This window comes from Pteropus vampyrus, unplaced genomic scaffold (assembly GCF_000151845.1).
Source record: "Pteropus vampyrus isolate Shadow unplaced genomic scaffold, Pvam_2.0 Scaffold463, whole genome shotgun sequence".
In the NCBI taxonomy this organism is placed as follows: Eukaryota; Metazoa; Chordata; class Mammalia; order Chiroptera; family Pteropodidae; genus Pteropus; species Pteropus vampyrus.
In genome coordinates, this window is record NW_011889244.1 from 668,368 (window position 1) to 689,980 (window position 21,613).

Genomic DNA, 21,613 nt, shown 5'->3' on the forward strand with positions numbered 1-21,613 from the left:
AACAAAATCAAATCAATGGAACTGTATGCTTTCCAGGAGTTTCATGGATTAACTGCCTACCTACAGGGAAGGCCGAAGGAGTAATACAAGAACCAATGCTACAAATTGCAACACAAATTCCAGTTTGAAAGCACAAACACTAATTGAAAAATATTCATTTAAAAAATAAAAAAAAGCAAACACACACAAACACATATATATAGACCAAGGCACCTGATTCACAGAGAATTCCTAAGCTCCATAGAAAGAAAAAAGTAAAACTCCAGCAGGACAGTGAAATGGATGGAAAAGAAAGGAAACCTGAGTATATCTTCCAGACCAGCCCTTACCTGTATGACTTCAGGAAGTGTTTAAACCTATTCAGGACTCAGTTTCCTCATTTGTAATGATGAGATATTTGCAGATGTTTCATTTCTTTTTTTTAAATCCACACTCAAATTTAGCAAACACTGAATGCTCATTCCTCTCTTGAAGAGGTGCAGTGCCTATTCAAAATTAAAGATTCTGACAAGTTCTGCTGTCAAGAAACCTCTTTAAACTTGTTTGACCAGACAAAGCTTTTTTCATTTCACACCTGTGAACCCTGGATTCCAAGGGATGCACGTAGCAAATAAAGGAAAGGCCTCTCCGCATTTCTCTGACATCTTCATCACTCTCTACATTCAAAAGGGCCTCCTCCACAAGGCAGGAACTGTGGCACAGGCAGTGCTGACTACTCACCATCTGCCTCTCCAGCTGAGAAAGAGGACCCTCTCTCCAGGGCAGTACTTCCAAAGATCCAAAGAAGGACTCCTGCCTGCATCGTACGCCCGCACCTGGACTGCTCCCTGGGGCCAGGGGACCAGAGCACCGGTACCAACAGGCACAGAAGCACCAGGCCTTCTCCCGAGCCTTCTCCTGTGGCTGTGGAGCCGAAGTCACACTAGAAACACAGGGCTACAGAGGGCAAAAGAATGTCCCTAAAAGAAGGGGTGGAGGGAAGGGACAGGGGAGGAGAAACAATCTCTACTCTGAGTTCCAGACTTTGACCTAAACAACACCTCCATGTGGATGTGTGATGGGTCTTCCTAAATCCAAAACATTTTCAGTTCTCCATCCCTTCCCCTTCCACTCGCCCCACGCCCAGCCTCAGCAAGTCGCCACCATACACCGCATCCAAGCCTGGGAGTCATCCTTGATTCCTCTTTTTCCTTACTCCCCACTTCAAGCTTCAGCAAATCCACTTGATTCTACCTTCAAAATATATTTGGAACCCATCCACGTCTCTGCAACTTCACCGCCAACACTCCTCCAAGCCGCCACGACCTCACACTGGAACAGCTGCAGTCCAGTCCACCCACTTCCATTTCTGCCCACCCACTGTGTTCGCCAGCGTCTCAGTGCTCAGCTCATGATAACCACAAATAAATATTTGCAAACAAACTAATAAATCAAGAAAGGGGTGCTGGGCTTGACAGACAAATGTAGCAGATGGCCAGTTCAACCAATACCCAGGCTTTTATGATTATTATGACTGAAAAGTTTAGCTCTGAGGCTCCTGGCAACAATGGCAAAAAAGCAAACAAGGATTATTTTAATTAAATGATTTTTTAAAAGCAAGCATGTAAGTTTATTAAATGAGAAAAGTTCATTTCTCCTGGGACTAAATGCTAAAGCAATTTTGAGTCCTTTATTCAACAAATGTCTTTAAATAAAGCACTGAATAGGAAAATATATAAAGTGGTCCTTCACACTCTAGGTTTCTCGTGTCAACTTTTGCTAATAGCCAAAGGCAAACATTAAATATTAAAGCAGTACACCTTCAGGAAGGGTTCAGCTGGGTAGCTTTCTAGAGACCTCACAATAAAGAGGGCTGAAGTCTGATGACCTTGGGGACAAACAGTTCGGCAGGTCCCAAGGGTGCCTGAAGGCAGTGAGGCAGGCTAAGAAGAGCCCAAACCACAGGGCATACAGAAGAATGTCGTTGGGGTCCTGCCTCTGCCGATTAGTTCTGGGGAACTGGTGAAGGATTTTAAGCAGAGAGTGATATGCTTGGATGTGCAGTTTAGACAACCACCCCTGCAGCTGTGCAGACCACGGACCCCAGTGTGGCCAGAGGCCATGGCTAGTTAAGAGGCTACTGAAGTTTTCCTGGAGAACAATGGTAACAGCATGAACTAGATTTTAATCAAACTTAGTACCTACAAAACCTCTGTAGCCTACAGCGGTAGGCTGCATCACTGAAGCTCTATGACTGTGGGCCCTGAGCACATGTAATCCTTACCCAAAGTCTTTTGCAGAGGGCTATTCCCGCACCCACTAACGAAGCCCTTGCATAGCACTGAACTTTTGAATTCTGCAGCTTCCACATGAAAATAGAAGAGTTGTTTTGACAGCAGGAGGCTGGCCTGAGCCAAAAATTAACTAGTCCCATAACTAGTCCCAGTGTGTGGGTGGTGGTAACGCTTAGTTCCTCTGGGTCCTCAGAGGCCAGAGACAGCGCTGTGTGCCTCCTCCCAGGGAGGTGGCTGCTTCTTGTGGAAGAGTGACTGCCCATAGAAACAATGTTACAATCCAACAAACTTCTTATGCAACTTATCTTGATAAACATGATTCACTTCTGCAAACTTTTATCAAAATTATAAGTTCCTCCTCCCTCCCCTCAAAAAAGAAATTTGAAATATAAACCATAATGCAAGAGCTCAGCAAAATGATAAAATCAATCACCCATTCTCAATGTTTCTAAGTATATAAAGGAACATCTGAGCCAGTCCTCCGAAATGGCAAAGAGCCAGCACCACTGAGAAAAGTCTCACCTAAGACAGCAGGTAAACTGTGGCTTGGGCCATTTCAGGGCTCATCCTTACCTGTCGTCTAAAACAAAAAAGAACCTTCTGACTTGGCTACAATTTTCCTGACCTCCCAGCTTCCATTCCTGCCACACTGTCGTTCAGTTACCACACTGCAATCAAGATAGAAATCTGATCATTTCCCCGTTCCTGGGGCTCCCCAAAAGCTTCCGCAGAGCCCTCCAAGCCTTGGCCCCTCCAGTCAGGTTGCATGGCATCTTTTAAATCCTTTCCCACTTGTTGCTGCCTGGCCAACTCTTACTCAGCGTTCAAGGCTCTATGTGGACATCCACTTCCCTGGGGATCATCCCTCTAGTCCTGAAGGAGGCCAAGGGCTAATTTGTCATCCCACAGCACTGTGGGCACCTCTTACCACATGATGCTGAAATGACCTGTTAGCATCTGCACCTTTTCTTTGTCTTACTTATCTCCATACCCCTCATAGCACCACAGGGTCTGACGCATCACAGGTACCCCCGTTGGTGTTTACTAAACTAACTGCAGAATGAAACTCTTCCCCTGACCTTCAGTTTCCTGACCTACAAAAGTGCACCGCAATGTGCAGAGATGGGTTAATTTAACCACAGAGCCCTGATACTAAATAGGATCACGTGCTTTTTACAAGTCCACCGTTAAACAACTTACATCAAAGAGTGTCTGCTTAGATTAATAACAATAAGCTAATGCCCAGACTGGGATTGAAACTTCCCAAATATCCTCTCATCGCTGAATAGTCTGAACAACAATTTGGGGGTAAAAATATCCCATGTCTATTCTCATTGTTTTCCTCAACCCAACTATCAAAACACACAGGCCACTACAACAGCTGAACTACTTTCGGTATTTTGAAAAGTTCTGTCAGAAACAAGAAGGAATCTGCACTTAGGTATGACCAAAGAGGTAATGCAATCTCTTGTTCAACTTCTCCAGAAGGCCCCTATGCATTCCACACCTGCATCCTCTTCCTCTTCTCTTGGCGTGAACACCGGTGAAGAAGACTTTTCCCATTCTCTGCTTTTGCAAGGATAATATAAACTTCTAAATGTGTCATGTCCTGATTACGTAGGATAAGAGTCAGAAAATGCAAATGTATACAGAGGCCAACGTGGCATTCATTGTGAAAGAGCAAAGCAGGCTGGATGGAAGACAACAGCCTTGAGGACAGTGACACACGGCAGCCAACCCTGGCTTCAGAGTCATCGACAACACGAGGGCGCCTTGTGGACTGTGAGGAACCGGAGCAAACACGCCGCAGCTGAAAGGCTCACGCACAGCAATTCCCATCCTTGTGAGGCACAAATGTGGCTAATGTTCCATGGTCTCAGTTGTCTGTCTGCTCAAGAGCAGCCAGAACAGATATTTATGACTGAAATCTCCCAATTTGTAAATGTTGGTAATCAATTTTAATTTTGTTTCAAAACTATATACTTAAAGGGCATTACAATAGGCTGCAAGCCACTAGCTTGTAACATCTGCTTTATGTCTAAGTTACCCACTGTCATTTAAAAATGGTCCACTGATTCTTATGAACTTTGTCCTCTCCAATGTGACTGAAAGACCTTTTGTGACTAGAAGAACATATGACCCTCCTGAGACTGGCACCAATTGTAGGGTCCAAGACTCAATGCTTCATGCCCAAGAACAGCTGGATTAAAATGTCCCTGTTAACTAATACGAGTTTTGTCTACAGCTCATCATTCCAGGAGATTTTCCCCAAATTTCGATTTAATTACCTCAACCACTGTTTCCACAAGGAGCCAGGGGAGTGATGGAGGCTCTGAGGAAGCAGTCAAAAGCCCTCAGGACCTAAGACCACTCTGGGAGAGAAAGAGAGAACAATCCTAAATTCCTAGTAGGACTTGAAAGAGGAAGGGGGAGGAGAGTATGACATCCAAACTCCAGGGAAATACAACCTCTACAGAAAAGAAACAAGGCTTTGCAGCTCTATAGGGAAGAAAAGTAAATAAATTAGACATGCAAACAAGAGGGAGAGAAATGACATCAAAACAGGAAGCTTTTAATGAAATGCCCAGAGGCGCTCACGTCTGTAGCTGCAGTAAGATTCTCAGCAGTATCTAGAAAATGCCTACGTCAGTCTTTAAGGACGAAAGGTCTAGAGTATTTTCTGTTCTGTGTAGTACTTGTCAGGAAAACTAGTTAAGTGCCTTGCTGTGGGGTTCAGTCTCCTTTAAAGGATCTCATCAGTGCTTTAGCTCCTTTTGATACTTCTGCTTACCTTGATGCTCACTACTCTGTGAGCCCTGTCCCCACACCTCCAAACACACACCCCCCACGCGAGCCCGGCACAAAAGAAAGATTCATTTTAGACTTGGGTTTAAATAGGAGCTTTGTTTATTTGCCCATTTCTTCATTCACCAATGGGAAATACCACCTACCTCACAGAGGGGATCAGATGAAATAAGAAATCTCAGGACCCTAGCTCAATTCAAACACAATCAGTGCTCAAATGTTCGCTCCTCTCCCCGAGCCCACATCCTCCCACTCAAGCTCTAACATTTTATAGTCTATGACCCAACGTGTCAAAAGTAGAAAATTCTGAAATTCTGACCATACCCAACAGAATCCCGAAGAGACATACAACTTATAAATCTCTTTTTCTTCTTCTTACTCAACAATACACATTTTCTGAGTGGCAGATAAACTAAAAGCCTGTAGTAGCCAGTATCAATAGCTAGTAATCACTTTTACTGGAGCAAGTTATGCTCGTTGCCAGGAAATTTTTTTCCTAATCTTAGATGTTGTTTAAAATATAGTAATCAAAGAAAATATTAACAACTGTGGAGGCCCATATGCTGCTCCTTTTCAAGACAACAAAATGCTCTTTCAGAGTTTGTCTGCACAGCAAGCAGCAGCCAGAGGGGAGCCAGAGAAATCAATGGAAACTGGCTGTTTGGAAAACTTCTTAAATAGAAAAGAGGGGCTGTGTTTCTCCGGTTTCTTCTAATCTAAAATCCCTGATGCAGATCAGGTTGATCCGTGAATTTTTATTGCAATTTCACCGAAGAGCCAAAGAGAGTGAGTGGTTAATGACGTCTATGCCGCAATCCTCAGCTTCATCAGAGGGAACGCTCACAGGCATCAGCACAGTTGACCGCTGTGTCCTTCTTGGACTGTTACCCCATGACACATTTTCCTGGGTCTCACCACTTTTCTCACAGGCTGTTCTTCCGTTCCTCTGCTTGCTCACGGTCTCTGGAAGTTGAGTTCCTCCTGGCTTGGTCTTCTGGGCGATCCCTTCCCCTCTCCTTCCATCTCCCCTTCTGCTCCCCTCCCCTCCCATCCCCCTCCTCCTCTCCCATTGGTGAGACCAAACACCTATTCCAATGGCTTTAAAATCTCCCTGGACACTGGCAAGGGCCAAACTAACTTTTTCTCTGGGCCATACACTCATCTCACCATCCACAGCTCAACATCTTCACTGGATGTTTCAAAGATATTCCAAATTCAGTGCGTTCAAAGGTTAAGCCATTTCTCACCCCCATCCATCTCCCTCATCACACTAAGTAAGGCCCCTACCTACCCAGTTGCTCAAACTCGTCACCGATTCCTTTCTCCTTAACTCTCATGTATAAGTCTTGTCACTTCTCTACTTCAGATACATCCCAAATCAGTCCACCTCTCACCGTCTCCTCCAGCAATCCTGATTCCAGGAGTTCTCAATTTTTTTCTGTATATCAAATCATCTGGAGGGCTTGTTAAGACACAGACTGCTAATCCCCGAGCAGTTTCTGATTCAGTAGGTCTGTGATAAGGCTGAGAACAGTGCATTGCTATTAAGTTCCCAGGTGATTCTAATTTGCTGGTGCTGCTGGTGCTGAAACCTATCACTGCCCTCTCTCTCACCTCCACTACACGAGAACGCCCTGATGACTGGTTTTCACAATGTCTCACCTCCCTCAATTCATCCTCTACTGAAGAAGTCTACATAATCATTTTAAACATATCAGATTATGTTATTTTCTTATTTAAAAACAAAATCCAAACTCCTTAGTTGCCACAGTGTATGTGGTCCAGCATGAGTTCTTCAATCCATCATGCTCTAGCTTCACTGTCTCTTCAGGCCCCCTAAAACCATAAGCTTCCTCAGGGCCTTTGCATTCTGTTGAATCTGCCTAGAAGATTCTTCACATGACTCTTCATATGATGTCTCTCTTTCTCTTCCGGGCTCATCTTAAATGTCACCATCTCATCTAACTATCCCACATAGCTCCCCCACCCCAAATTCCCCATCATTAGACTCTTTTCAATAGTTTCCAGCTTTGCCACACAATTACTGTGTATACATTTACTTTGTCTCCCTCACTGCCTAGATGGCCAGCCAAGCCATGCTTGTCATATTTGCTATATACTAAGCACAGTGCCTACTACTCAGTACACACTCAGTAAATATCCACTGTAGAAATGCATGGACAAATAAATGAATAAATAACAAGCCTTGTAAGTAGAAGGCAATGACTTCAAATTTCTAGCTAACATAATCAAACCAACTTCCCAGATTAGTTGAATCAGTCTCTTTAAGAAGTAAATTATCTTCCAAACAAGTCAAAACAGTACCATATGAGAGCTGTGAGAGGGGAAAAAAATGCCACTGAACGCAAATCACTTCCACAAAAACAGACTCATCACAGAACCCTGAAATCTGGAACTGGATTGTCTTTTCCAGTACTTATTTTTAAAGATAATTAAATATCAGCCTTTGCACCAGATGACACTTTTACAAATACCTCCAGATTACACAGCTCATGACAATATGTCAACACACTTTCATAGAATACACATTCCTTCCTCACATAACAGCAAATAGTCAAGTTTCAAGTAATTCTCCACCACAGGGGTGACGGAAACCTATCTCACGGTACAGCTCAGTGAACTGGTCTCCATAGATACTCAGCAATAAATCAGGCAAAGTAACACAAAGCTCATCAGAACCTCTCCCCCAACCCCCAAAATGCTATCTGGTCACCTCTGATCCCTGATGAAAAGGTCTGCTCCATACTTGCTCATTAAGCAAATATTTACTGAGCAAGGAATAAGCAAAACAATACATGGAGGGCATCTGCACCAATATCCCATAATCACACTCCTAAAAGAAAGTCTGTTATCGCTTTTACTGCTTGACTCCTCTAACAGTCCCCAGTGGCCCCCAAGAAAACCTCCACATTCTTCAGCAGGGCCCATGAGACGTTCCATCTGTTTTTCCAGCTGTGGTTTACGCTTCCAGCTACATTTCTCACCACTCCCCACATTCTCACCTTTTGCAATTCTGTAAGGAAAACTGTTTTCCCTCAGATCAGGAATCCTTGCCTACCAAACCCTCCACTGGCCATCATCCTAGTCTGACTAATTCAAGTTTTTTCTCAGAGCTTGGTTTGGTGCCTGGGTTCGCCTCCACCACTGCTGTTCTTAGTCACGATGGAAACAGTTCACTTGCTTTCCTCGTGACTACACTGTGAGTGACATCCCTGAGGGTCAGGCCTGGGCCACATTCATTTCTGATCCCAGAGCCTCTCACAGTGCCTGACACAAGCAGGGTTCAAAGAAAAGTAACAACAGCTAAGAGGTAGAAGTCAGGCAAATGTCCATCCACAGATGAACGAACAAAGAAAATGTGGTCCATACATACGGTGGAATATCATTCAGCCTTAAAAGGAAATCCTGTCCTATGCTACAACATGGATGAACCCTGAGAACATTATGCTAAATGAAATAAGCTGTCTCAAAAAGACAAATACTTAATGATTCCACTTACATGAGGCATCTAAAGTAGTAAAACTCTTAGAATGTAGGATGGTGGTTGCCACGTACTAAGGGGACAGGGAAAGAAAAGTTGCTGTTCAATGGTAGATGCACTTTCAGTTTTGCAGGATGAAAAAGTTCTGGAGACCTGTTGACAACGATGTACATGTAAATAAACAATACTGAACTACACATTTAAAAATGGTAAAGACCGTAAAAGTTACATTATGTGGTGTTTTACCACAATAAAAAAAAAAAGAATGAATGTTACAGAGACAAGAGACTTTTATCTGCTCCCCTCTCCCCAACAACTGAGGTCTAAGCAAAAATCCTGCAGTTTCCAGAAAAGTAAATTTTACACAGAAATTTCCATTTTCCTACTATTATTTATCAAACTAGAACTAATGTTGCCACAAAAGGGATAAGGCTTCGAAACAAACCGAGAGGAGACCGTCTGGTGAGCTAAGGGCCTCCAAGGCCCCGAGTGACTCCCCCCGCTCCAGACCACCCCTCCCATCCCTCGCTCCTCCCTCTCAGCCCCAGCAGCCTTCTAGGGGTTCACCTGTGCTCTCTGGCTCAGGCCATGCACACCTCCGCTGCCCTCAACTGGAATGCCTTCTCCCTTACTTCAGAGGGCTCCACTAAATGTCCCAAACTTCCATGACCATCACATCTAAAAGAGCACCCCACCATCCCACTCAGCCCCTTAACCTCCTGGCTCTGCCATTACCAGATACTTTATCACGTTTATATAAGTGTTCACTGTCCATCTTCCCACTAGAATGTAGGGTTCAGTGGCTTGTTTGCTTGCCGCCATCTTCTCAACACCTAGAGAGGGTTTGGCCCATAGTAAGCACTCAAATGTCTGTTAAATAGATGAGAACAAGATACAGTCAGCCTTTATTATAAGAAAAAACAATACACTTAACATTCTCAGGATTGCTGTGCCAGACTCAAGCATTCTGCAAAAATTTGTTGCAACTGCCTGACACCAGGAACGTATTTCTTGCTTCCTTCTGACCAAGGTTTCTACTAAGAGAGCTTTACTCCAATAATCCTTTCACCAATAAACACGTGTTTGAGCCAAAAAAAAGAAATATTGAATCTTGAGGTATCAGGCTCTTCGACAGAGTTAATACCTGGCATCGGGTATTAACCCTCCAGGGGTGACCCAATTCTCCTCCACCCTCTGTGGCAGCTGCAGGCTGGGGAAGGCGTTCCTACAGGTCTGCTTCCTTGTGGGGCATTAAATAGGGTAACCTCCACAATTCACTTTTACCTGGAGTTTTACCTGAGCCATGGGCTACAAGCGGGGACCGCAGGAGCCAGGATGCCAAACAGACATGTCTTCCTTCCTCTTTTCTCTGTGGCTTTTTCCTTTCTCCTATAATGGCCAATCCTACAAGTGATCCCTGCTCTTCCACATTTCCGTTCTGAGCTAGAAAACCAAAGTGCCCCAAATCCTGAACCACCTTTTAATCTCTTGTAATATGATCATTTATACGTGAAAAATATAGCTGAGAGGGGGAAAAAAATGAAACAAGAGAATGAGCCAGCTGGGCTTAGAACAGTGGGGGAGAGAAGATGAACGCCACAGTTCCAACCTCCACAGGTTTGGTTTAGTGACTATCTGTACATGAGCTGCCACAAAAGCTGGACAGAATAACCAGGACGTACTTCTATGATTTTAAAAGTATGAATAATAAACGTTATTTTGTCACTTGCAAACACTCACAGAAGTCAGAACAAGAAACCAGCCGAGCAAAGCGCAGGACAGGCTGCAAAGCAGCAGACCCCTCTGGTGAACCAGGACTCATGATCAGTCTAATCAGCTGACTGTGCACAGAGCTAAGGCTCCCGCACAGCTAGGGCAAGGACTCTTTACAAGGAGTCTATGCTCTTAGCTGTTCTAAGCACAGCAACTCCTTCGGATTTGATTCACCTTTCAACATCTACATTAAGTGGCCTCATTCATAGCTAATGGGTATCAATGAGTCCAGCCTCAGATAAACACAATTTTCCAAATTTGGTATTCACTGAGTAAAGCTTTACCAAGAATGGGATCTGTCCAGATCCCACTTCAGGTCAAAAGAAAAAGAACCTCGGCCTTCTCTGATGGCACCCGTGTCCCTGTTGGGCACCTCACAAACCCAGGGAAACAACAGCCTTCAGGAAATGGGACTGGGGTCTCTGGGCCCTGGAGCATAGGTGCCGTCTGGGCACCTCAGGGCAGCCACGTGTTACAAACACCACCCACCTAACTGGACTGGAAAATACTTCCTTACACTTCATACCCAAGACTTAACTGTGGGCCAAGGAGTAGTATGAGAAAAATGGGCTCCCAAATAATGAGCTGCGTGTAGCTGGGAAGTTCAGCCCATCCCAAGTGATGGAAGACTTGAGGTTTGCGGGCAGAAGAAAGGGAACAAGGACAGCTTAGGTGCCTTCTGCAACCACTCCACAATTCTCACTGTAGGATTTATGACAAACAGCTCAAAAAGGATTCAAAAAAAAAAAAAAAAAGGAACTAACTCTGCTGGTCCAAGCCTTTATCAAGTTTCCCAGATATACTAAAAAAGAAAACCCAAATCTAAAGAGAATTTGCTGAAGGCATTATCAAGGCCTGATAATTGGAGTCACACAGATGCTGACTCTCTGCACATGACCAGTAGCCCAGATCAGTTGGTTTTGTCCCCAGAAGGCCTTTCACATCTTCCTGTTCCTCCGTCCCAATGTCACTGCAGATGCTCCAGTCCAAGACTACCGGACAGCTGCCAAGCTGGGCCCCTGCCACTGCCCTTCCAGCCCACTTTGCACACAGTCGCCACGGCCATCACCCCGCAGACCTTTCTCCTGCCCAAGGCCCCACACCCTCTGGTTCAGACAGAACTAACAGACACTGTTTGGTATGGCACGTACAAGCCCAGAGTCCTGCAGGTGAAAGATGCTCCAGCAAGGAGGAGTTCCTAAAGCAGAAAAAAACGGATATGCTTCCTGGTGTCTTTAATACTGATCCCCTCACTCCTCCCAAAGGGAATTTGAGATGACTTAAAATAAAACACAGATTCTAAAAAACAAAGTCTTAAGACAAGAATTGGAAGACAAGGAGGAAAAGAAGGAGCTTTTTGGAAAACAAGGAGAATATGGAAACAATAAGTTATGGCTCTTATTAATAAAAGAGAGCATACAGAAGAAAATGCTCCTAACTCAACGGTGAGAGGAGCCTGTCCCAAGAGCAACATGCGTTAGAGAGGAAGTAAAATTAAAATGATCAGTGTCCTCAATGACAGTTTTTAGCTTTTAAATGGTAGAAACAGTCTTCAAAAACCTACCCCTTCTGCCTCCTGATAAATCTTACCTCTAGAAACCACTCCAGGATAGGAGAAATGCCCCTCCAGGTACACTGCTAACCTGATTCAAGGGTAGCACCACAATGAAAATTTAATAATCAGCTCTTTGGAATATGAACCATCTCATCCAGAATCATTAAGACAAGTTCAAAACTGAGGCCCTGTCAGTCCCCAGGGGACAGGCTGCCCACTGGTTGGAGGACAGCAAGGACTGCATAAGACGGCAGGGACAGTATTCCTGACAAGGGCAAACAGCCCAGGTCGTGGGGCCACTCCTTACTCTACCGATGTCTCACTGGGCAGCTAGTGCTCCCTGCGAAATTTTAACATGTTTTAGAGTAATCACTTTACCAATTATGGCTACTTGCAAGTTTACCTTCTAGGTTGTTAGAAGCAGTTCTCAAATTATGTAAAGAAACATTTCTCAATGTCATCCACAAACCTCATCACTACTAGCATCACTAATAATGACATTGAAGGCTTTCAGCTGTGACCATGGGCGATAAGATACAGCAGACGACAGTGTTTCTTAAAAGTTATATGCATAGAACATAGGTTTGAGTTCTATAGGTCAGGGAGGGCTAAATCTGCCCTTCTAACAAGCTCTCCAGTGATACAATGATGCTGGTCCATGGACCACACTTTGGGTAGCAAGGGGCTACGTGGTATCTGTTTCTTTTTCTTTCAATTCTGTTGTATCTAATTCTGAGTGAGCACAATGAAAGGAAAACTAAGTTCAAAATATTGCTGAATCTGATCTTAGCAATCCCCAATTTAGGGAAAGTGGAACCCTCATTTTTATGACAAAGGCGTGAAACTAAGAATGGATTTTGTCAAAGAATAACAGATTACCTGAGACGGAATTAACTAACCTTCCATGAGAGACACACATACACATAAAAGGGGAGGGTGGAAGGTAGGAGAAAGAGGCTAGAGAGAAAAAAGGAAAGCAGTTAGCATCTTCCACCACAGGGTGAGCCTTTGGGGAGGCCATGGGGTGCAGTGATGGGGGCACAGTGTGCAAAGTGCTGGCTCTTCAGGGGATGTTTGTAACTGAGGAGTGCCCATCATTCTCAAACAGGGAACGGCGCAACACAAGAGGCAGGTACCTAGCAAAACAAAAGGAGCAAAGCTGAGGCTAAACTGGTGTATAGAGAAAACCTCACAGCACCACAGGGTTCTGAGGTCTAGGCAGGATGGATGAGGAAATTTTCCTTAAAGCAGTGGAAACGACCTCTGTCCTTATCATCTGAGATACAGTGCAAACCTGGAGGCCACCTGGTCTCCGGCTTTGGTTTCTTCATCTGCAAAATGAAGATTCTAACAGGACCTACTTTGCACAGTTACTATGAGGATTAAAATAGTTGCTGCATATGGTACTACATACAGCAAGCCTTTAATAAATGGGAGCTATTATTTTTTTCCTGCATTCAGCAAAGCAGTGGCACATACTCTCTCAGAAGTGCTGATATTCTATGATTTACTGATGCTTTTCAGCCCCTCTAAAACTTTGCTGCTTGTTTCTGACTCTAAAGCAAGTCAATTCTTACAGCAAAACTTTAAATGTGTAGGCGAAATCTAATCATCATAAAAAGAAGAGTTATTTTGGGGCATTTATATAGAGAACTTCCATCTGTATCATAGCCAGTTCTTGCAATAAAGCCAAGTACATGCTCGACTATTGATAGGATGGAAAAGAATCCATTAAGGAAACAGCGGGACACACCAGGAAACAACATGGATATATGAGAGATACTGTCAAGAGAGGGGTAGCAAAACTTAGGTTGACTATAACTGTGAATACACACACGCACACATTAAAAAAGAAGCTGGTTTCAAAATTCAGGCAGAAAAAGACCTGCCTAACAATTTAGACTTCCTCCAGGATTCTTCATGTGCTTTAACCTGACATTTTTTCAGACATTCAAATGTCTGAACCACTGTAATCAGGAAAAGATCAACTGAAAATAAAACATAGAATAATTGCCACATAATTTTAAAATCTCATTGGACTCAATAGTTTTCATTCTCTCTTTCCCTCCAAGTTTCACCAGGGCCTACTTTAGCAAAATTCCTCCCATGTTTTACATCCTTTGGTTTCTAATGCCCGTTCAGAGGAGTGAAAGAAATCGCTGACAGGCGAGAACTGGCCAACCTCCAGAAAAGTGAGCCCTAAATATATTTACTTGAAAGTTCAAGGCAGCTATTTTTAAATATACTACTTCTGGTTTCTCCCAAGAAATCTTTAAAATAAGAAAAAAAAAAAAAGGAAAACTAGTTTCTCTGGGCAAAGCTCTAAAGATCTTAGAAATGCTGCACTATTAACCCACACAAAGCGTCTCTGTCCTCACTCTTAGCGGGACTGCTAACTGGTGGGCAGTGGCCCTGCTGTGAAAGTCCCAGCAGCCTTTCTAATTGGAAACATCCTCCATGCAGGTGGGTCCTGGGCCAGGTGCCCTTTCTGTCCACTATACTTGCAGCCTCATAGACCCACTGCACACTAGTGCTAAAAATATAAAATGATTAGGGAAGAAACTTAGCCAGGGAAAGAATAAGCCCCAGGGAAACAAGCCCCTCCAGAGGGCCAAGCCTGTGGGCCACTGCTTTCCAGGCCCCCAGTCTCCCTGTGGAAGACCATCCCCCAGGACAGGCTGCAGCACTGGCACAGGAAGGGTTGGGGGTGGAAAGGACATTCTCACCCTCTGGGCAAATATTCAGGTCGCCCATTTTGCATATCTAAGTACAGTTTGTTTTCTCTTAATCATTCCCACACTCAGGAAGATAACTGTATTCACCAAAAGTTATCTGCAAACGAAAACCGTGGGAGACAGGCCCAGCTCATAGTCTTTCTCAGAGCTCTTCTGGAGGCCACTTTGGGAAGACGTTTGAGTTTAGCACATGCTGTGACCACTAAGAGAAACAAGTGTAATTAAATGAAAACCTCCATAAAAGCCCTTTGCAGTTCAGAAAGGGAAGTGGGATTTCTTCTCCCCAGTCACTGCCCTCTCCTGGCTTTGTTACTGAGTCATGTAAAGGAAGTTTCAAGCCCAGGAGAACAGTAAAGGGACATCACATGGATCAGCCAGCTGTGTCCTTAAATAATGCAGATCTCCTTACAACCTGGCAACATTTCAAACAACTATCTTCAGTAATTTCTTAGGGAAAAGACCAAAGTAATTTGAAAAGAGGGAATGGGAATTCCAAAAGATATCCCAATAACAGGACTGAATGATCTACATCCCCCAAAAAAGATATAAACTCTAAAAAGGGTGTTTCCACATTAGAATATTAATCTCCCAAGCAAATAAATATCCTCTATTAAAGATACTTATCACACATTTGAGAAGGAAAAAAAATGTGTTAGTAATTAAAATTTAAATTCCATATTTAGTCTACAGCCATGCCACCCTAAACAAGCCCAATCCTGTCTGATCTCGGAAGCTAAGCAGGGTCGGGCCTGGTTACTACTTGTATGGGAGACCACCTAGGAAGACCAGGTGCTGCAGGCATAAAAAATAAAAAATAAGGGATTGTAAACTGACAAGGTCCTTGCAATCTGTGAGGTCAACTAAGGGCTGCCTCGCCTAAAACATAATAATAATAAAATAAAAAATAAATTCCACATTTATTTAAGGGTGTGGCCTTCAGTTTAAATTCTTACATTCAAGAAGTTTTGTCTTTTTCAAAGCTTATGTTTTGCTATCATCCTGGCTATTTTCCCAGGAGAAAAAGAAAAAATTGGTAGAATAAGAGGAAGGATGCCTAAAATTTGGAAATCATCTTTGGTATCTTAACCACTGAACAGCTTTCTGGTCTCTTGTCTTAGAGGATGTACACTCTTGTACTAAGGCAGTCAAACAAAATTTCTGTACAAGTTACCTTCTTTTCTAGAGCTGTGTTTCTCCATCTTCTACTAGGGCCATACTCAATCCTTCAGATTAATAATCTAATCTCTTTTCAAAAATTCCTAAAGCAGTGGCTTTCATGCTGTTCTGACTGCGGCCTAGAGTACAAAATACACTTTACATACACTACACTTCACTATACGCTCACATATCCTAACAAAAATAAATGTACACAAGTATACTTACCCTACCACGTGGGATGCTCACCCACACCGACTGCTCTATTTTAGTTCAGCTCTTAAAAGATGCTAGCTATGATCCACTAAACTGATTTTACAACCTGCTAGTGAGTTATGGCCTACAGTTTAAAATTTTCATTCATGCTTTCAATTCTAGCTTGGACAACATGTCCCCCTGGGAAGCCCTCCCTGCCTCTCTAAATTACAGCTACATGTCCCCCCTTAATGTTCCCATATATCTAATCCTCCTACATTATTTTGTGATGTAAAGGCCAGTATCTATGGGCTGGACAGGAGATCCAGGGGATCCAAGAAAATTGAACACATATGTCTGTGCAAAAATTTGCACACACATGTTCATAGCAGTATTACACATAAATAGCTAAAACAGAGAAACTACCATATGCCCGTAAACAGATGAATAGATAAACAAAAAGAGGTATATCCACACAATAGAATAGTATTCAGTCAGAAAAAAGAACAAAGTGCTGATATACACACTATAACATGGATGAACTTTGAAAGCATTATCTTCAATGAAATAAGCCAGACATGAAAGGTCACATATATGTCCTTTTATATGAAATATCCAGAATAGGCCAATCCAGAGACAGAAAGTATATTAGTGATTGCCAGGGGCTGAAGGAGAGGGGAGGATTGACGGTGAGAGCTAAAAGGTATGGGGTTTCTTTGGGGGTAATAAAAAGACTCTAGAATTGGTCGTGGTAATTGATGCATGACTTCGTGAATACGCCAATCACCAGCGAATGGTACATGTTATATGGGTACACTGCAGGATATGCAGGATATGAGTTCTATAAACCAGTTGAGAGAGAGAGAGAAAGAGAGAGAGATAGACAGACAGACAGACAGACAGACAGACAGACATTGATTGAGATTGATTCAGGGGGAGACGTGGGAAGTGGTCTAAATTGCAGGAAGCAGGAACAGAATTTATCTCACTTACTCTTTATCCTCAGCTTCTAACACAAGGCCAGACACGTGACACAGTTTCTATGAGTGTTTGTTGAACTAATAATTGACTCTCTGACAAGGGCGAAATGGGCTTTCTCAGTCAGGTAGACACATTCACCTTGGGGCAGCATGAGGTTAACCACTCAAAAAAGGAAATGAGCTTCATTTTTAAATGACCTCCCACCTTCACTTACAAAATAATCCAGATTCCAATACCTTTGACAATTATAAACTAATGGGTTTTTTAAAGAAAGAAAAACATTATTTTTTGCTGTCTCACTATTTCAAAAAGAAAAAAGGTGTACAACAGTCTGCCCCATAGAACTTCCTGTGAAATCTGCTAATAAAAGCTTTCTCAGCCACGGTGAGAAAGGAGGCTGTTAAAAACATACTCTGCAGCTCACTCCAACCTCAAATTGCCTATTTTAAGCTTAATTACTGCAAAAATACAGTTTTGGCTCAGCTATAGACAACAGTTAACCACCAAAAGAGAGTAGGAGTAAGGGATCCAGGAAACTAAAATCACAAGAGCAGGGATAGTGCTACTTTTGTTGATAAAAATATATTTTTTACATCTGTGACAAATATGTAACTTAATCGGCACAGAGTCTTTTTTTTTTAGCCTGAGCACAATTGGATGGCTACTCATTTAAGGTTTCATCTATGTCTGCTGAAAAGCCGATATCCATAGCCACCCGCCATGACGACACAAGCCTGCTATAAGTAAATGGCTAACAACATTCTGACCCAAGAAGTGAAAATTCTGGTTGTTTTCAATGTCCAAACAAATAAGAACTAATAATACAGAACCACCCCAACAGTATTTATTCTCTTCCCACACCATTTCAGTGTCCAGTGGAAGCTGTCCCCAACATCCGAATACTTTTCTGTCTTACCACCTTCTTTAATATTTATTTTAACCAGCAGGAAGACTCCTCATTCTGCCACCAAGCGAAAGTTAACACATAATTTCAGATCTCAACTTTGGCAATACAAAACCGGAAAATAATTCCAACATGTTACTTATAAACTGATCTCTTTTTTAAATGATATTTTAAAATATGGTGCACATCTAATCAATACGTGAAAAACACTTTTTGCTATATAAAACACAGAAAAAGGTGGCTGAAGATGAAAAATGCAGATCAGGTCAATGAACTGCTATGAAGTGGGAAATGCAGGCACGTGCCCAAACAAGTAACGTTCAAGACAGATGAATAAATCCCGTAAGTACATAAGCAAAGCGCTAATGATACACTCCATTCATATTTCTAATTTAAACTTTCAAATGGTTGTTAAATATTTAAGATACTTCTTACAAGCACAGATATTACTGCCTAGTTTTAACATGGCCAGAGCACTATGGAAAGCAATTTGGTGGTTCCTCAAAAAGTTATAGAATTACCGCATGATCCAGCAGTTTTACTCCTGGGTATCTACCCAGAAGAACTGAAAGCAGGGACTCATACATGAATGTTCACTACAGCCAAAAGGTGGAAACAACCCAAGTGCCCATCAATGAATGGATAAAGAAAACACAGTTCATCTGTACAAGGAATATTATTCAGCCATAAAAAGGAATGGTATTCCAATACATGCTACGATGTGGATGAATCTTGAAAACGCTACGCTCAGTGAAATAAGTCAGACACTAAAGGAAAAACATTGCACGATTCTAGATATATGAGGTACCTAAAATAGGAAAATTCATAGAGATAGAAAGTAGAATGGTGGCTTCCACGGTGGAAGGAAAGGAGAATGAGGAGTTATTGTTTAATGGGGACAGAGTTTCTGTTTGAGATGATGTGTCAAAACCTAATCCAGCTAAACACGTTCCAAAAAGCTTTTCACATCTCTACTGGAACTCAAAGCCGCAAACCCACTAGGTGTCAAAGGGACAGACTTCCCAATTTGATTTTAATCTCAGCAGAGTGATACAAATACATTCGATCCTAAAACACAGAGCCAATCTACACAGTGTGACACATAATGGTTCCCAGAAACGCTTTGTCCTGGCCTCACTAATAGAAGTTTTAAGTCTTAAACAGTAAAATAATATTTAATATGCTCTAACATAAGTTATTTGACTTATGAGGACTGAGAACTCTGAATCCTGGAATCTTAGATCAAAGGCAGCATTTTCCTACTTGAATGTCCTCTAAGATAGAAATCGGTCCCCAACCCTGGGACAACAGACCGGTAATGGTCAGGTCAGTGGCCTGTTAGGACTGGGCCGCACAGCAGGAGGTGAGCAGCAGGTGACTAAGTAAAGCTTCATCTGTATCTACTGCCACTCCCCAGCGTTTGCATCACCGCCTCGGCTCCCCCCTCAGATCATCAAGGCATTAGATTCTCACAGGAGCACTGGTCCCTAGTGCCAAAAAGGTTGGGGACTACTGCTCTAAGACATCCCAAAAAAACTAAAAAGTTTTTGCACAGCAAAGAAAACCATCAACAAAGCAAAAAGACAATCTACTGAACAGGAGAAGCTATTTGCCTATGATACATCTAATAAGGAGTTAATATCCAAATTTTATAAAGAACTCATACAACCCAACAACAACAACAACAACAACAACAAACAATCCAATTAAAAAATACGCAGAAGAACTGAACAGGTATTTCTTCAATGAAGAAATACAGATGGCTAACGGACATATGAAAAGATGCTCAAGTTCACCAATCATCAGAGAAATGCAAATTAGAACCACAGTGAAGTATCACCTCACACCTGTCAGAATGGCTATCATCAATAAACCAAAAAACAACAAGTGTTGGAGAGGATGCGGAGAAAAGCGAACTTTCATGCACTGTTGATGGGATTGCAAATTGATATAGCCACCATGGAAAAGTTTAGAGGTTCCTCAAAAACTTAAAAACATAACTACCTTTTGACCCAGCAATTGCACTTCTGAGTATTTACCCAAAGAAAACCAAGACACTAAGTTGTAAAGATCTTATGCACCCCTATGTTCACTGCAGCGCTATTCACAATAGCCAAGATATGGAAGCAACCTAAGTGCCCATTAATAGACGATTGGATAAAGAAGTTACGGTACATATATACAATCGAATATTACTCAGCCATAACAAAACGTAACCTTACCATTTACAACAATATGGACAGACCTAGAGAGTATTACTCTGAGTAAAATAAGTCAGACAAAGATAAAAACCATATGATTTCACTTATATGCAGAATCTAAGAAACAAAAGGTACAAATGATGTGAAAACAGACACAGATACAAAGAACGAACTGAACTGGTAATTGCCAGAGGGTAGGGGAGTTGGAGGGCTGGGTGAAAAAGGTGAAAGGATGAAGAAATACAAACTAGTACTTAAAAAAGTCATGGGGACATAGAGTACAGCATAAGGAATACAGTCAATATTATTGTATTGGCTGTGTGTAGAGCCAGATGGGTGTTAAGAGTAATCGGGGGATCACTTCATAAATTAAGTATCTAACCACTGTACTGTATATCTGAAACTAATATAAAATAAATTTTAAAAACACAGCTCCTTTAGACAGAGATAGTACTCAATAATTATTTGATAAATGAAATATTTCAATAATCTTCCTAAAAAGAAGATGGATAGATGTGTCTTCTTGTAATTTTTTCCAATTGGCTAATACGTAAAGCCTCGAAAGGAGACATGATAAAAACTCAAAGGGAAATGAAAACTCTAATTTATAATTCTTTTGTGTAAAAGATAAAACACTGACATAAGTTGTCACCTTTTCTCTGAGCTCCTTAGAACACCAGTGTCCAATGAGATGTTAATAGTGCTTCATGAAATGAACAACATATATGAAGTAAGAATGCTTAAGGTTATGGGAAGAGAGAAAAGGAGAAATCAATTTAAGTTTGGGAAAGGCAGGGTCTTGGGCACCTGCTGCCAGCACATCTGTTCCTATCGTGGGAGAAGGATGTGTTCCCCAATTTGGGGAACACTGGCTTATAGCTACACAAGGCTTCTTCAGGTTTATATGCTTAAAAGGGTTGAAAGTAGAACAAATAGGTAATGAGATGCTTTCTTGGGTTTTTCCAAAGACTGCAGGTGAAATTTTAGGTGACAGTTTTACTTGTTTAGAAATAAAATGACATATTATCATTTTATCACACTAAAGAAATAAAGTGTCATCTCTGAAAGCCTAAAAAACATCTTTCACTGACTCGGCGTGAACAACTCTGTCAAAGACAGACTATCTTTCAGCAAAGGAGGAACAAGTAACCAACTAAAAGTTGAAAGTCCATCCAATTTCTCTTCCAAGTAAATGATGAAATCAAGTCTTCAAAAACAGGAAATAAATCACTCTCTCTGAAATGATGTGCAGAAAGGGAAACAGAAGTGACTCATTTGCACAAGGGTTCACATTCCTGAGACAGTGGCATGAACACTGCACAGTAACACAACAGTGAGACATTACCACCTCTCTCCTTAAGCATCCCTGATCTCCTGGGTTAGGAACTGGGTGTAATGGGGAGCAGAGCTCAAATGAAGCGGTCAGGGAGCATGCCGTGGCTTTCACGACTGCGCTAGTAATTCTGACCAAAGCGGAGTTCAGTTCAAGCGTCTGCCGTGGGCCACTCTCCCTCTCTCCTTGCCTCACTGGTAT

At 42.3% G+C, this 21,613-nt stretch overlaps 1 protein-coding gene, 1 long non-coding RNA gene and 1 pseudogene across 10 annotated transcripts in view; 2 read left to right on the plus strand and 1 right to left on the minus strand.

Moving 5' to 3' along the window:
* The window catches only part of CARMIL1 (capping protein regulator and myosin 1 linker 1), a 268,640-nt gene that overhangs the window by 227,653 nt on the left and 19,374 nt on the right, over window positions 1-21,613 (minus strand). For 6 of the 9 annotated variants that reach the window (XM_023524450.1, XM_023524453.1, XM_023524449.1 and 3 more), the window contains exon 3: window positions 9,316-9,450. The exons of the other annotated variants lie outside the window; for them this stretch is intronic. In XM_023524450.1, the coding sequence (XP_023380218.1) occupies window positions 9,316-9,450 (135 nt within the window). The remainder of the gene's footprint in view (window positions 1-9,315; window positions 9,451-21,613) is intronic. 9 annotated transcript variants of the gene reach the window in all.
* LOC111732495 overlaps window positions 1-21,613 on the plus strand; it is a 119,087-nt gene that overhangs the window by 45,200 nt on the left and 52,274 nt on the right. The gene's annotated exons all lie outside the window — the stretch shown is intronic.
* On the plus strand, window positions 15,326-15,444 carry LOC111732505 (annotated as a pseudogene).